At 44.0% G+C, this 14,001-nt stretch overlaps 1 protein-coding gene across 1 annotated transcript in view; it reads left to right on the forward strand.

Moving 5' to 3' along the window:
* The first annotated feature begins 2,051 nt into the window (after positions 1-2,051).
* NAMPT (nicotinamide phosphoribosyltransferase) overlaps positions 2,052-14,001 on the forward strand; it is a 30,864-nt gene continuing 18,914 nt past the window's right edge. Inside the window, exon 1 of the mRNA XM_082281100.1 lies at positions 2,052-2,194. Within this exon, the coding sequence (XP_082137226.1) occupies positions 2,135-2,194 (60 nt within the window). The 5' untranslated portion in view covers positions 2,052-2,134. The remainder of the gene's footprint in view (positions 2,195-14,001) is intronic.

The following is a 14,001-nucleotide window of genomic DNA, read 5'->3' on the forward strand; positions in this document are numbered from 1 at the left end:
AGCACTCAAACAAGACGGAAGTGTACAGGAAACTCCTGATGTCGGTAGTCTCTTAATGTTTCCAACTTCTTCACAGACCTTTTCCTGTGCTATGGAAACCCTTTCCCTCCTAAGAAAACTAATGAAAGTACTTCCACAGAATCACAGAATAGGTACGGTTGGAAGGGACCACAGTGGGTCATCTGGTCCCACCTCCCTGCTCAGGCAGGGTCAGCCTAGACCACATGGCATGGAATTGTGACCGGATGGTTCTTGAATATCTCCAGTGAGGGAAACCCCACAGCCTCTCTGGGCAAGGTATATGTATTTATATGTATAAACCCAGTGGTTTTCTCACATGGAACGGCATAAAACAAGAGCATGCCGAGGTCAGCAGGGACTCACGAGGGTAACCAAATTAATGTGGCTCACAGTGGCATTATGGATACACCAGGATCTATACAGAATGACATCAGAAATACCTAGATCTCATTCCAATCTTACCCTTTGCAATTTTTTTGGACATTCTTATTTCTACCAAAATCTGACTGGCGAAACCCAATGTTTCTGAATCATATTAATGAACAGTAGTTATACAGTTATTGGATTTGTATACCATCAAATAACAACTGAAGTGTTAATTCACCAATGGTTTTTCAGAAAAGGCTAACTGACCAGGTTGGTTTTTTGTTGGTTTTCTCTTTTTTAATGCAGCAGAGTAGCATTGTTAACAGTTAGCTATTTTTCCATATGCCTGATTAGCAGAGAGTGAGACAACCATTTCCAGTCACAGACGAGCCACAGCTGTGACAGGAACTGTATTTGCTACTTGCTCCAAAAGAGTGCTCTCTTGTCTCAGAACAATTCACAGGCTCACAGAATCCATTAGGTTGGAAAACACCTTTGAGATCATCGAGTCCAACCTATGACCGAACACCACCGTGTCAACCAGACCACGGCACGGAGTGCCACATCCAGTCTTCCCTCAATCTCCTCCGGGGACGGTGACTCCATCACCTCCCTGGGAAGCCTATTCCGATGTCTAATCATCCTTTCTGCGAAGAAATTCTTCCTAATGCCCGGCCTGAACCTCCCCAGGTGCAGATTCAGGCCGTGCACTCTTCTCCCATTCCCTGGGAGAGGAACCCGCCTCTCACCTGGCTACAACCTCCTGTCAGGTGCTGGTAGAGTGATAAAGCCACCCAAGCCTCCTCTTCCTCCTCTAGTCAAATACCAGACAAATGCGATTCAAAAACCTCAAGTATTTACTCGAATTAGAAGACCAGTTAAAATTATAATGAGTATAAAAGAAAGCTCTTGGAAAGCAGGTGTAACTTTATTTGTAATCGCTGATCAACAGCAACCTAAGAGAGGGCTCGGAAGTCTTTTCTGTCAAAAAGTGTCATGTTCTTCCACTGAGGCAGCCGGTGCCGAACACCGGCAGTGGAGGTGGATGGAGATCAGGGTGCTCTGGAAGGCCCGGGAGGTCCTTTCGCAGACGGGCATCAGCCCCAGTCCCTGGGTAAGAGGGGCCCGTGCAGCGCAGAGGCCGCCCTGGAGCTCAGCTCGGCCGGGAACGGGGGAGGATGCGGGAGCGAGCAGGGTCCCCCCGCGGAGCCAGGGCGAGGGCGGTGCCGGTGCCGCCGCCTCCCCTTTCCCGGAACCTCGGCGGCCGCCGAGAACCGAAACCGGACCCCCCCGGCCCCCGCGCACGCGCGCGCCGCTTCCGCCCCGCTCGGCCCCACCGCCCGTTCAGCCGAGCGCGCGCCGCCGGCCAATAGAGACAGCGCGCTCGCCGGTCGCGCGGTGACGTCACCGAGCCGGCCCCGCCCAGACCCAATGAAAGAGAACGTGCGGAGCGGGATGCTCCCCGCCCGCCCCTCCCTCTGCACCGACCGGCGGCGGGACCAATCAGAGACCCCCGGCGCCCCGGCCCCGGCCCTCCGCGCGGTGACGTCACGGCTCCTCCCTCGGCGGCAGAGCGGCGCAGCCAATCAGCGCCCCCGCGCGCGCTTCCCCCCCCAGCCCCCCCCGGTCGCGATCCCGTGTCCCCGCCCCGCCCCGGCCCCTCTCTCCGCGCTCCCCCCGCTCCGAGCGCCAGCGGCGGCGGCGCAGCCCGGTTCTGTCCGTGCGGCGCCTCCCGGGGCTCGGCATCATGGAGTGCGCTGCGGCGGGGGCCGAGTTCAACATCCTCCTCGCCACCGACTCCTACAAGGTGGGCACGGGCAGTCGGGAGGGGGGCCACCTCTGCGAGCACCGGACCCGCCGAGGCGCTCCATCCGCAGGGCGCCGAGCCAGGCCGGCCCCGCCGCCGCCGGCCCCCTCCCCGCCTGTCCGGGGCTGGGAGATTCCCCCGAGGCGCCAGCGAGGGTGCCCGGCCTCGGGGCGGTGCGGGGGGTACGGTGGAGGCCTGGCCGGGGCTGCCCCCCTCGCCCCCGGCAGCTCCGGGCCGCTCCCCGCGGGGTGCCCGGGGCCGCGCAGCCTGGGGGCGGCGGCGGGGCCAGAAAAGAAAGTGAAAGCGGGCGGGGTGGGCGCCGCCGTCCCGCCGCCTTTGGGCGCGGGGGGCGACCATGGCGGGCACGCGGGAGCCGCCCGGCCCCGAGCATCGTCCGGCGCCGCCGGGCTGCCCGCCCTGGCCGGGGTCGGAGAGGGCGCACATGTCGCTGCCGCGGAGCAGTCACTCTTTCTTTCTCCCGCGTCTCGCCCTTCCCGCTGTGCGCCACTCGCGCCGGTCGCTGCCTGCGGCTGTGTGCCTGGCGGTGATGCAGCGCGCTCCGGGAACCGGCTGGCGCAAAATACGTGTTTTCTAGCCCTGTGCTTAGTTCCCGACCACTGCGGTGTCACATTCGGTAGGCAAGGTGTTGGCTCAGAGGGGAGAGCCGCACTGCACGGCCCTCTCTTCGTTTCTTGGGATTAGTGATGCTGACAGCAGTGGCAAAGTGCAGGCGCCCCGTCCGCGCTCCGACCCGGTGATTTCTGCCCCGGCGGTTCCTGACGTGCCTCGCAGCGAGTGTGCCCGGGCCGAAGTCCTGCCCCTGCGCGGCGTCGCGGTCATGTAAGCCTTCAGCCTCCAGGTCCTGGGCAGAGCCAGCGTGTGACTCCCCCTGGCTGGACACATGTGCCCGGCCTCTCCTCGGCTGGAAGACTCATTTATTTCCTTCAGGAGCTGCATTGCAATGTCAAAGAGGTTGTTGGTGGCCTAAACAAAACTACAGTAACAGTTCTGGGTGTCGCTGAAAGCATTTATTATGTTTTAGTTCTTTCAACATTGGGCTGCTGGGATGAGTTTCAGGGAGGAGGGTACTTCTGGATAGAGGAGTTGAAAAGCAAAAGCTATGTTGTGACCAGGTGTTGTTACTGAGTAACTACTGAACTACAAACCTCACTGTGTGCTCTAATCACCGACTTGTGCCTTTCCCAGCCTCTCTGTGGTGATATTATTATTATTATTATTATTATTACTATTATTAGTATTGTCATTGTCGTTATTATTACTATACGTTCTGTCAAGATGAAAAGAAAGTTAACAGTTATTGTTGCTGTTTGTGGGAAGGAGTTTAGGAAGGTGGGAAGACACTGATAAATCTTGGAGCAGCTCAGTCAGGGCATCCTGATGCTGCTGAGGCTTGCTAAGCTGCTTCCATTCAGGGCGTAATGTAGCTACAGTCCTCTTTGTAAACTAAGTTTAAGTGTTTGTTATTGTCATAATGAGTATTTTGGACCAAACCACTACACTAATCTAACTTATTCAAATATGGAAGATACACTTTTTTCCGTATCTGAGACTAATCACATTAAATACTGCAGGTCTGGATTTAAACACTATCTACTTTAAATCTAATTTGCACACTACTTTTTTCTAAATTCTCTGGGTGTGCTCAAGGATTGGTGGTAGTGAGACACACTGGAATGATATTAAACCACTTTGTTTCTGTTTTGTTTGCTGTTTCATAGTATAGATGACTTGGTAACATTCCAGGAGTGGTAGAACCCTTAAAGAGGTCAAATAAAGGCCTGAGGTGGTAGGGTTTGTTTTTTTTCCAGTTTAAAACTGAATTTGGATGAGGTTTTCTGTGGCAGCTGGGAGCATTTTGTATTATATTTAGAGTAATTGCCGCCCTCAACTGCTTTGTTAGGGCTATTCAAATTGTCTGTGTTTCCATATGCTTTTTTCCAAATCTTAGGAACTCCAGTGTCTCTGAACAAAGCTTAAACAAGTAGCTGCTTTAATCTCGTTAGGTAATATGAGCAAACATCTTCTCCCTGGATGATACTGTCATTTCCTAATCAATGAAACATACTTAGCGAGAGCACTTTCAGTAAAATTGCACTAAAATATCTGGTAGTTTGCAACATCAAGCTTTTTACAGGAGTTACCAAACACTCATACTAGCAATTAAAACAAAAGTGAGAATTGATTTTGTGGTTTTTCTTTTTTTTCTTTTTTTTTTTTATGTAGTTCTGCCGTGTCCACAACTGTAGCATCTGTTTCTGTCTGTACATAGCATTTAGACTGAGAAAAAACATGGATCAAGTCAGAAGTTTATGTGGTGATCCAATTGCAGTAGATGCCAATCCATGCAAACTAACATTGGTACCAAAAATCACATAGACATAAACAGCTGTGAAAGAAAAAATTTATGCAGACCATACTGAGAGGTACAACCCTAGCTTAGGCAGTTGCCCATCAAAAAAAAGTTGTGGTGTCTCAGGGTCATACCTGTCAAAACTTGTTAGTTTGAGTACTAGCTCTGGTGTCCCAGTTCTCTGTTGCTGCAGTTGGAAATCTGGGGTGAAAAGACACATCATTACTGGTTTAGTGCCCATGCAATTTCAGAAACAAAGTAATTTGGTAGGCAAAGGTTTGTCTGCTGAGAGCTAATCCAGCCTCCCCTCCTTCTACACTATTTTGCTGTCTTCATGTGCATCATAGGACATTTCCTCTTAAATCATAGAGATTATCAAATATTCAGTTTCAAAATCTTGAAAGTGTTTTTGAAAAAGTGCTGAGTATCATGCTGATTGCTAGTAAAGTCAATATTTCTAGATGGGAGTAGTTCCCAGTAGGTGAATATGCACTGGTTCCAGTACCGAGCTTCCATTACTGACTGGAGCTTACTCAATTGTACAAGTGCTCCAGGATTTTGAGGCTAGGCTTCAAATTGTACAATTTCTCTCTAAACCCGATAACAAGATAAATGTTTTTACATCACTTAGATTCTTCTTCCAGTGTACTTTGCTGCATATTCTTAAGCTTTTACAAATCCCCCAAAAGTGTAATTCTTCCTGTATGCTGGGAATTATATGCTGTGCCCTCAGAGTCTGGGCATGGGCATATGGTATGGTGTGTGTGCAACATGCTGATAAGTAACAGCAGTCTTTTTAATTCTTCTGATCATGAGAATCAAGAGATTAATCAATGCAGTGTTATCTGGGGAGCTTCATTGTCTTTATGTTCAGTATAGCAATGGCATTTCTATTAGTGAAGTTTTCTGCTAGTGACTTGGTATTGCTGAAAAGGGGAAGTATTTGAAGTCGAAGTCCTTGTTGATAGAAAGCTGCAAGTGAGGGGGTATCAGCAGGCTCCCTGAAAATCACTGTTCGTGCTGCATGATGTCTTAGTCTTGTGTCTATAGCAAGACACAATTTGTATAGCTACATATATATAGCTAGCTATATATAGATTATACAATACTCTATAGCAGTCTTATCCCCCTGTGACAGTGGGGTTCTGTTCACTCTCTGCCCTTTCCCAGTGAGAGGGTCTGTGCCCTTCAGTTCCTCATTCATCTGACATCGTTGACACACCTCCTCTGCATTTTCTTTCTCTTTGATTCCCAGTGCTCTGTTTAGCCTATATTTGTTTATTTCTGCACAGGCAAGAAATCTTCCAGGATATATGTAGTCTGAAACTGCGTTGAGAGGATCAGCTTGGCAGAGTTGTGTTGTTCAGTGGGAAGACAGCCATGAGTGGCACGTACCAGGCCTGGGTCGGATGGACCATGAGCTGCAAGTGGGGAAAGGCTATTGACCGAACCTTGCTTGCTGGAGTAATAATAGCTTATTTTGCTTTTGCCAATGAGATCTATTACTGTTGCTTGGCATGTTTCGTAATTAAGCTGATAGCTATAATAAGCTGCCATGCAATTACCTCTTAGTAGGAGCTGACTTGCTATCTAGACTGTAAATGAGATCTGTTTCAGAATTAATTTCTTTCTGGATGCTTTAAGGAAACCCAAAATATACAGAGTTTTAACTCTGTATACCTTACATGTTGAATTTTAAGTATTTGTCCCTTTAAATGACTTCTTTTACTCTGCAAGGATGTAGGAGAGCACTGACTTCTGAAACACTTCACGTGAGTGTGTGTTTATTCTAGGCTCTGACAGCCTGTATATTCTTTATTTAGAAGGCTAGAGGTATGTGAGGAAGAGACATGAGTACTCCTTAGCCTACTGGATTTGACTAGTACTTAATGACTGCAAAATATTCTTTACAGCAGCCCATATATTTTTTTCCTTAATTATAATCTTGTGGTGGGAGTGTGAATGTGTTCTCTTATCTCCTGTAATTGTGCCAATGGGAAAGCATCAGAAACTTCTGGCTCGACGCTCCTTATAAGACGTAATCTTCACGCTATCTAGGTTCATTATCCTCCAAGTTTTGATTTGCAGTCACATGGTTCTCATACAAACCCCAAGACATCATTGCTCGAAGGGAGCACTGCAACTGTATTCAGCCAATTTTTAAATTAATGGGAAGCAACCCCTTCTAGAATCATTGCAGCTTTCATTGTTGAAAAGGTAAATGTTTTTCATCTTTCATTAAGGAACAGGAAACTTATAGCAGCATGTGCAGTAGTATAGCTGACTAGTCACTAATGTGTAAACAGTAAACATAAGGCATTTTGTCATCTCTTTTGTGATAATCTTGGATGTAAAACTGTGCTGGTTTTGACAGAGGTAGAGTTAATTTTCTTCCTAGGAGCTGGTATGAGGCCATGTTTTGGATTTGTGCTGAAAACAATGTGGATAATTCAGGGATATTTTTGATTTTGCTGAGCAGTGCTTGCACAGAGTCAACCTTTCTGCCCCACACACCATCCCACCAGTGGTGAGGCTGGGGTTGCACAAGGAGCTGGGAGGGGACACCAGGACAGCTGACCCCAACTGACCCAAGGGATATTCCATACCACATGATATCATGCTTAGCATATAAAGCTAGGGGAAGAAGGAGGAAAGGGGGAAACATTTGGAGTAGTGGCATTTGTCTTCCCCAGTAACTGCTACGCGGGCTGGAGCCCTGCTTTTCTGGGAATGCCTGAACACCTGCCTGCCCATGGGAAGTGATGAATGAATTCCCTGTTCTGCTTTGCTTATGTGCAGAGAACTTTTGCTTTCCCTATTAAACTGTCTTTATCCCAGCCCATGAGTTTTCTCACTTGTACCCTTCTAATTCTCTCCCCCATCCCACTGGGAGGAACAAGTGAGTGGCAAGCAGGGTTTGGTTGCCAGCTGAGGTTAAACCACAACAAAAACCATTAAAATCTTTAGTGGTAAAGAAATCTACTGTAAAATGTTACTGGTTTTAAGCATGGTATTTTCTTTGAGAAATTTAGAATACATTCAGTTCTAGTGCTTACACTTGACCTTGCATTTTAAATGAATGTGAACCTGGTCATGTATAGCATCTCTGCTGATAATGTGCAGCTTCTGTAGGAATTCAGTTGCATGTGCTTTCCTTATTTTTCATAGTACTGACTGATCTCTTAACTTCTTTTTTTCTCACCTCTGGTCCTCTTATTTTTCAATAAACATATAAGAAATGGTGGATGAACTCTAATACGGAGACATTAGAAGTGGTACAAGGTCATCATTCAGTCATAACCTCCATTAGCTTATCTCTCTCATCTCGTAAGAGCAGATCTCTCCCAATATTCTCACTTTGCTTCTTAAGCATTGTCTCAATCTTATGTATTCTAAGAACGGGCTTGAAGTCTCTCTAAGGCTTTTTTATTCTATGGTAATTTGAAGCTCATATAATCAAAATAGTAAGATTGTACTTGACTCTTAGATTTATTTTTGTTTTAAACTCCCTTAAAAATGTCTTGCACTTTACCTGCTATTGTTGGATGCCCTTTCTCTTGAGTTATTAAAGATTGATTATTCTGGCATTTCCTCTCTTGTTCAAATAAACTTACCATTTAACCATAGTGGCTTTTGGGTTGGTTTTCATTTCCACTGTTGTGGTGTGCATTCCTTCTGTGATTGCTTTGAATGCTGCCAAAGCATCCCCGTTGAATATAACTGCTAGTCACAGTTGTGTTGGTTTTTTTCCTGAAGAGGGTCACAACTGCCTTATAACTGCTGTTAGTTGTCTCATCTCAGTGAGGTATATCTTATGGAGCAGTCCCTTTGCTCATAAGTCCTGGTTCATTTCCTCATTGTTGCTAATAACGTTGTTTTCCATATAGGTTGTTTGCAAACTTTGCTTTTAACTAGTCTATTGGCTAACTCTCCTAAAGGTTTAGGTAAAGCAGTATTTCATGCCATGGCCTCTTTCCACAATGTTTGCAAATAATATGTAATACTGCAATTCATGGAGGTCTTGGGGTGCTATGCAGAAGTCTCCCCAGTGTAAGTACCAGCAGTACCACTGCATTAAAATTGTCTAACTCAGTAAGGTGTATTGCAGTGTGAGGATCCCCTAAATAACTCTGGAGATCAAGCCTTGCAGTACAGTGACCAAGCCTGTGCTTCAGGCCCGTGTGCTGCAGACCTGCAGTGTCCTGGCCAAGTGGCCCAGTGTCCAGGCCATGCTGCTTCTGGTTTACCTTCCACCTGTCCCTCTGAGTCTTCATGGCTCTGGCTGTGTGGCACCATGGGTTCAGTGACCAGGTTGTTCTGTACCCATTTTGCACTAAGGATTTTTTAAAATAGCTCAGAAAGCTCAAATACTGTCTTTCTTGAACTGGTATCATCACAGAGTTACAGTACAGGCAAGATCCTGCTGGATCGGTGTTTGGGGGTTGTTTCCTTCACTGTAGACAGGGCTTGGAAGCATCCTTCTGATGGTTCATGTTGGCATCTGACCTAGGGGAGCACCAGGAATTAACCACCAGTGGAGATTTTGGCTACACCTGACTTCTCATATCGCATCTGGTTTTCGCATGTTTTCAAATGGTTGAATTATTTAGGCTTAAATAACCTTTTAAAGTAAGTTCATTGCAATATCTTGTCCAACAAACCTTGTAGATTATAAGAATTTTTTTTTTTATAAGTCTTCTTTTCTAGCTTAGAAAAATGTAGCGTTTACCTCAGCCATCCCTATTTTATGATGAATACCTATTAATTCCTTTTTCTTTAAATTTAACTCTTAATGTTTGGAGTGTTTTTTTTTTTTTTTTTTGACAGATGATCTAAATGCAATTTGTGCTTCATGTTTTTTCCTCAAAAAACTTGATTTAGTTAAATAGATGTAGTCCTTGTGGAGGTATTTTTTGTTCAGAATATACCTTTATTTGCATTAATTTTTATAAGGAGCTATCACAACTGGAAAAAACCACTCAATTTCAGTCATAGTACATAATCTTTTAGGTAGTAGTTCCAAGGCTGTTTGTCATATGTTTTATAGACAAAACCTAAACCACAGCCTTTGAACTAAACATCAAAAGGCCTTTGAAGATACTTGGGAGAGTTGTTTTCTTGTAAGGGTCTCTTAATCCTAGTAGAGGCTTTTGTTTGGTTTCCTGTTTGGTGGTTAGGTTGGTTTTTTTTCCTGTAGAGAAGGGGTTTTCTACTGATTTTATAGTCACCCCTACTTGTCAAGAGCCCATCTGTACACGTCCTGCTTCTGTCATCCTCTTACTGAAAGCATAGAGTTACCAATACTGTTTTGATCTGTAAGTCACATAAATTTTAATTTCAAATATTGTACACTGCCTCTGGTTGTACTTTCAACTCTCCTTTAGGATACAGAAAGATGCAAGTCTTCATCTGACAGCAAGGAAAGATCAGGCATTTTTTGAAGCATAGTTTTCATTGTCCAAGTGCCTTATAGTGTTGTGTTGGGTTTTTTCTTTTTGGTTGGTTTGTTTTGTTTTCAATGGCATTGTGTCTTTTATGAACTGTGCCCACTCCTACACCTTGATCCTTTTTCACACTGTTTTTTGCCACCAGGCGTTTCACTACATGCCAAACCTCCTGACCACCACTATGGCAGATGGGTATTATTTCCACATGTCCTAGAAGTGCAGAAATGACAGCTAACACAATCAACTGCTGTGACATTTTGTGGCCAGATATTCCTGATAAGTGCTCTGTCTGAGAGCTTGGGAGCAAAAGATGGCCAGATAAGTCAGCATGAGTTGTAGGTCTTGTGCTTAACTTCTCACACACCTATACAACATAGCATCAAAGAATAGTTGGGGTCGAAAGGGGCCTTCAAAGGCCATCTAGTCCAGCTCCCCTGCAATGAGCAGGGACATCTTCAACTAGATCAGGTTGCTCAGAGCCCCATCCAACCTGATCTTGAGTGCTTCCAGGGCTGGGTCATCTATCACCTCTTTGGGCAATCTGTTCCAGTGTTTCACTACCTTCATAATAAAAAAAAAAAATATTATATCTAGTCTGAATCTACCCTCCTTTTGTTTAAAAACATCACTCCTTGTCCTGTTCATTCAGGCCCTGCTAAAAAATGTGTCCGCATCTTTCTTGTAAGCCCCCTTCAAGTACGCAGAGGTTGGTAAGTGTGGGATGTTCAAGATTGTGATTGTGCCTTTAAATTTTGTGTAGTATTTTAAAGGGTGTCTCAGCTTTGTAGATAAAACTAGCAGCTTTGTGGAATGTCAAAAGAAGCATATTTGAAATTACATCTGTAAAGTTTGCTCAGATATAAATATTTTAATTGCCAGGGATGTGTATTTTCACTGTTTAAATAGATTCTGATGTGTGAAGAATATAATTGCATACTACACATGTGACTTGCAAAGTTAGTTCCTTATCTCCTTCAAGTACTTAAAGCAACTAAATCAATACAATTATATTTCTGTCAAACACAAAGTTTTCATGTAGGTTTGAATCCCTAGAAGTGACTATTTTCTGGACACTAGTTAGTATGAATTTTCAGGTTAAGATCTAATCTTATGTCAGAAAAGATATCTAAACCTGTGATGCAATGTTTGAGGAACTTGAGTGGGGTTTTTTTAGGCTGAAACTGTCAGCAAGGTAGTCAGGAGGAGCTGTGTCCCCAGGTATGCTATATAAAGGATAAATCTGTTAGCATTTCAGATTGATTTCAGCTCTCAAGTTCTGGTTTGCAGCCAGAGCACTGTGTTTTGTGATCATGCTTCAGAGCAGAGTTAGAATAGGATGTTCCTAAAAAAGTGTACTTAAATGCAATAAGAAAAGGTGACACCAACTCAGTGAGTGCACTGTGCCCCCTGAGCTAATTTGGGCCTGCAACCATTCTGACAGAGAGAAACGTATAGCTGGAGGAGATGTCTTTGAACTGCCAAAGTTGAGTATATTTTCAAGATGTGAGCTGAAGATCACCAAATTTTCATTACAAGATAGGTGTTGGCTTCAGCAACTTGCCCATAGTTCGTAAGTTGAATAATTAAACTTTTTAAAAGAAACCTGAGTATCCTATCTCATGCAGATACAGTTTTCATTGTTTTGTTTGAATTGTGGTGAGAACAGCAGCATTGCTTTGGTTTGCTCTCGAGCTTGTCACAATGAGACAATTCTTGTCACAAGGAATTGAGATACTCATTTGGATAATTGGTCCTGGCACATCTGCTGTGTACACTTGCAGCTGCTGGGCTCTGTCTTGAGCCTTTACTCTGAAATCATGAACTTATAAGTCCAGTCCCAGTTGTAAAACAGAGCAAAATTTTTCATGAAGTTGCTGTAACTTACCTTGGTGGCATCAGTGGGAATTAAGGAGTTCCCACTCTCCATGCCTTTATAGTGGATGAGCATTCTAAGGATTTGTTGCAGGGTCTTTTTCTTAGAGTGCATTTAATACAATTTTTTGTAAAGGGTTTGTATATATGTGTGTCTTCATAGGCCCGCTAGTTAGAAAGACATGTCAAATGGAAGCTATTTTTGTCTGCTCCATAGTAAAGAAGAGAGAATGGGGTGTGTGTGTGTGTTTTCTTTTGTACAGGGATTTCGTTTTCCTTTAAATGTGATGATATCATGCAGAGGGTTTTCTGTGAGCTGGCAGTGTGGTGTACTTCTTGGAAGTTCTGCACAGAACTAGGAAAGGACATGTTATAATTTGTGAAGCGAGACATTTATTAATAGCTAGAACTAAACCTAAAAGCCAGGTTTTGTCTTCGGGTCTAACATTGCTACTCTCGAGCATTCTGCTTTTGAGTGACTGTGGAATTGTAACAGAATGGGTTTGTGCTCCATTAAATGCCTGTGGTCCCGTGCTTTGTTTGAAGTAAAGGCAGAAAACGTGCAATGACAAGCTTGGGTTTTATTTGATTGGCCTTGTAAACCTCATACAAGTAAAGACAATAGAACGATCTTAAAATTGACCTTTCTTGAATGTTTCCTTGCAGCATTGGAAACACAACCATGACAGCCTTGTACTGGTATAGGAGAAACAAAAAATGCAGTTGAGTGGTCTAGCTCATTGTCCAAACTGAGTGAAATACTAAAGTTCCATTTGAGAGGAGAAGGGAAACTGTCATTCTGAAATCCTTTAACGTGCAGTTTTAGCAATACAGATCAGGGAAACCTTCAGATATTTTACTTAGAGAATGTCAGAGATACATTTAAAAATCATGACAAGAAGGGTGGAGTGGTGAGACTATCCCTTTTCCAATTCCTTGTATTAGAAACAGAAATATTTAAGGTCGTTTGGAGTAAGTAACAGCAAGAATCATATAATGAGTTCATGCTCTAACCTGTAAATATGGGAGTGGGAAAAAAATTTGGACATGAGTTTCACACCATTTTGGTTTTGTTCTGATGTACAGTGTTGTTTTCTCAGCTGTAGGAACAGTTTTTCCTTATGGAATATATAGACTTGCACAGACTTCTAATCGTAATTTAAGAAAACTCTTGATATCTTCAGCTTTGGGGATGCCTTGATTTGTATATTCTGTAATTTAAACATTGATAGTACCAAGTTTCTGTCATTGTGTATTCTTTTTGTTTAATATGGAATTAAGGATTTTGCACAGAGTTTGCTTTTTAGACATTAGGAGATGAAATTTTGCAGGTTTAAGTTTTTTTAATGTTTGGAGTGTACTTGTTTCAAATGCTGCTGTTACTCAAAGTAAATTTCTGGCTATATTTACTATCAGGAACTACACAAAGCTGTAATAGTTGAATTCAGCATAACATTGTGTTTGTATGACCAGTTTCCACGTAATACACACAGACCGCAACTTCTCATGCTTCCTTAACATTGAACCTGAACTCTTTCAAATTGGTCAAAAAAGTCCGTCTAGCAAACTTTGATGGGAGGTACAAACCTCAGGTAGATTTTAGAAGTATTACTGACAGTAACAGATTTGTAAATGGCCTTTGCTGTAACCAGGGCTTGGGAGACCCACTCCACTCATGGGGAATGGAACACTTGGGTAAAGGCCATTGTCGATGCCTTCTTCAGTCTGGGTGGCTTTTATTTGTGCTATGGGATGGTAGCCTTCAAAACTTCAGTCAAATACAAGCAGGGATTTGGTAGTGGTATGGAATTTTGTGCTTCCTGTAGCTAATAAGCTTGGCCAAAGTGTGGGAGAGCAAAAACTGACCTGGCCCATTGGTGTTCAGTGCTGCTCCTAAAATCCTAGCTAGTGTCTTTCCTAGTTAATCAAAGCGAAGTCATCAGGGGAGGAGAAGATTACTCTAGGGGGAAAAGACTTTATGAAGAAGCAAAGAATAACAGAGGGAAGACAGTCTTTTGAACTGAAAATTGAAGGAGGTTAAAAACCTGGAAATAACCCTAAAATACTTGTGGTGTAGAATGTGCATAGATAAATAAAGGTCCAAAAGAGCTCGCAGT

This window comes from Coloeus monedula (assembly GCF_965178545.1).
Source record: "Coloeus monedula genome assembly, chromosome: 4".
NCBI lineage: Eukaryota > Metazoa > Chordata > Aves > Passeriformes > Corvidae > Coloeus > Coloeus monedula.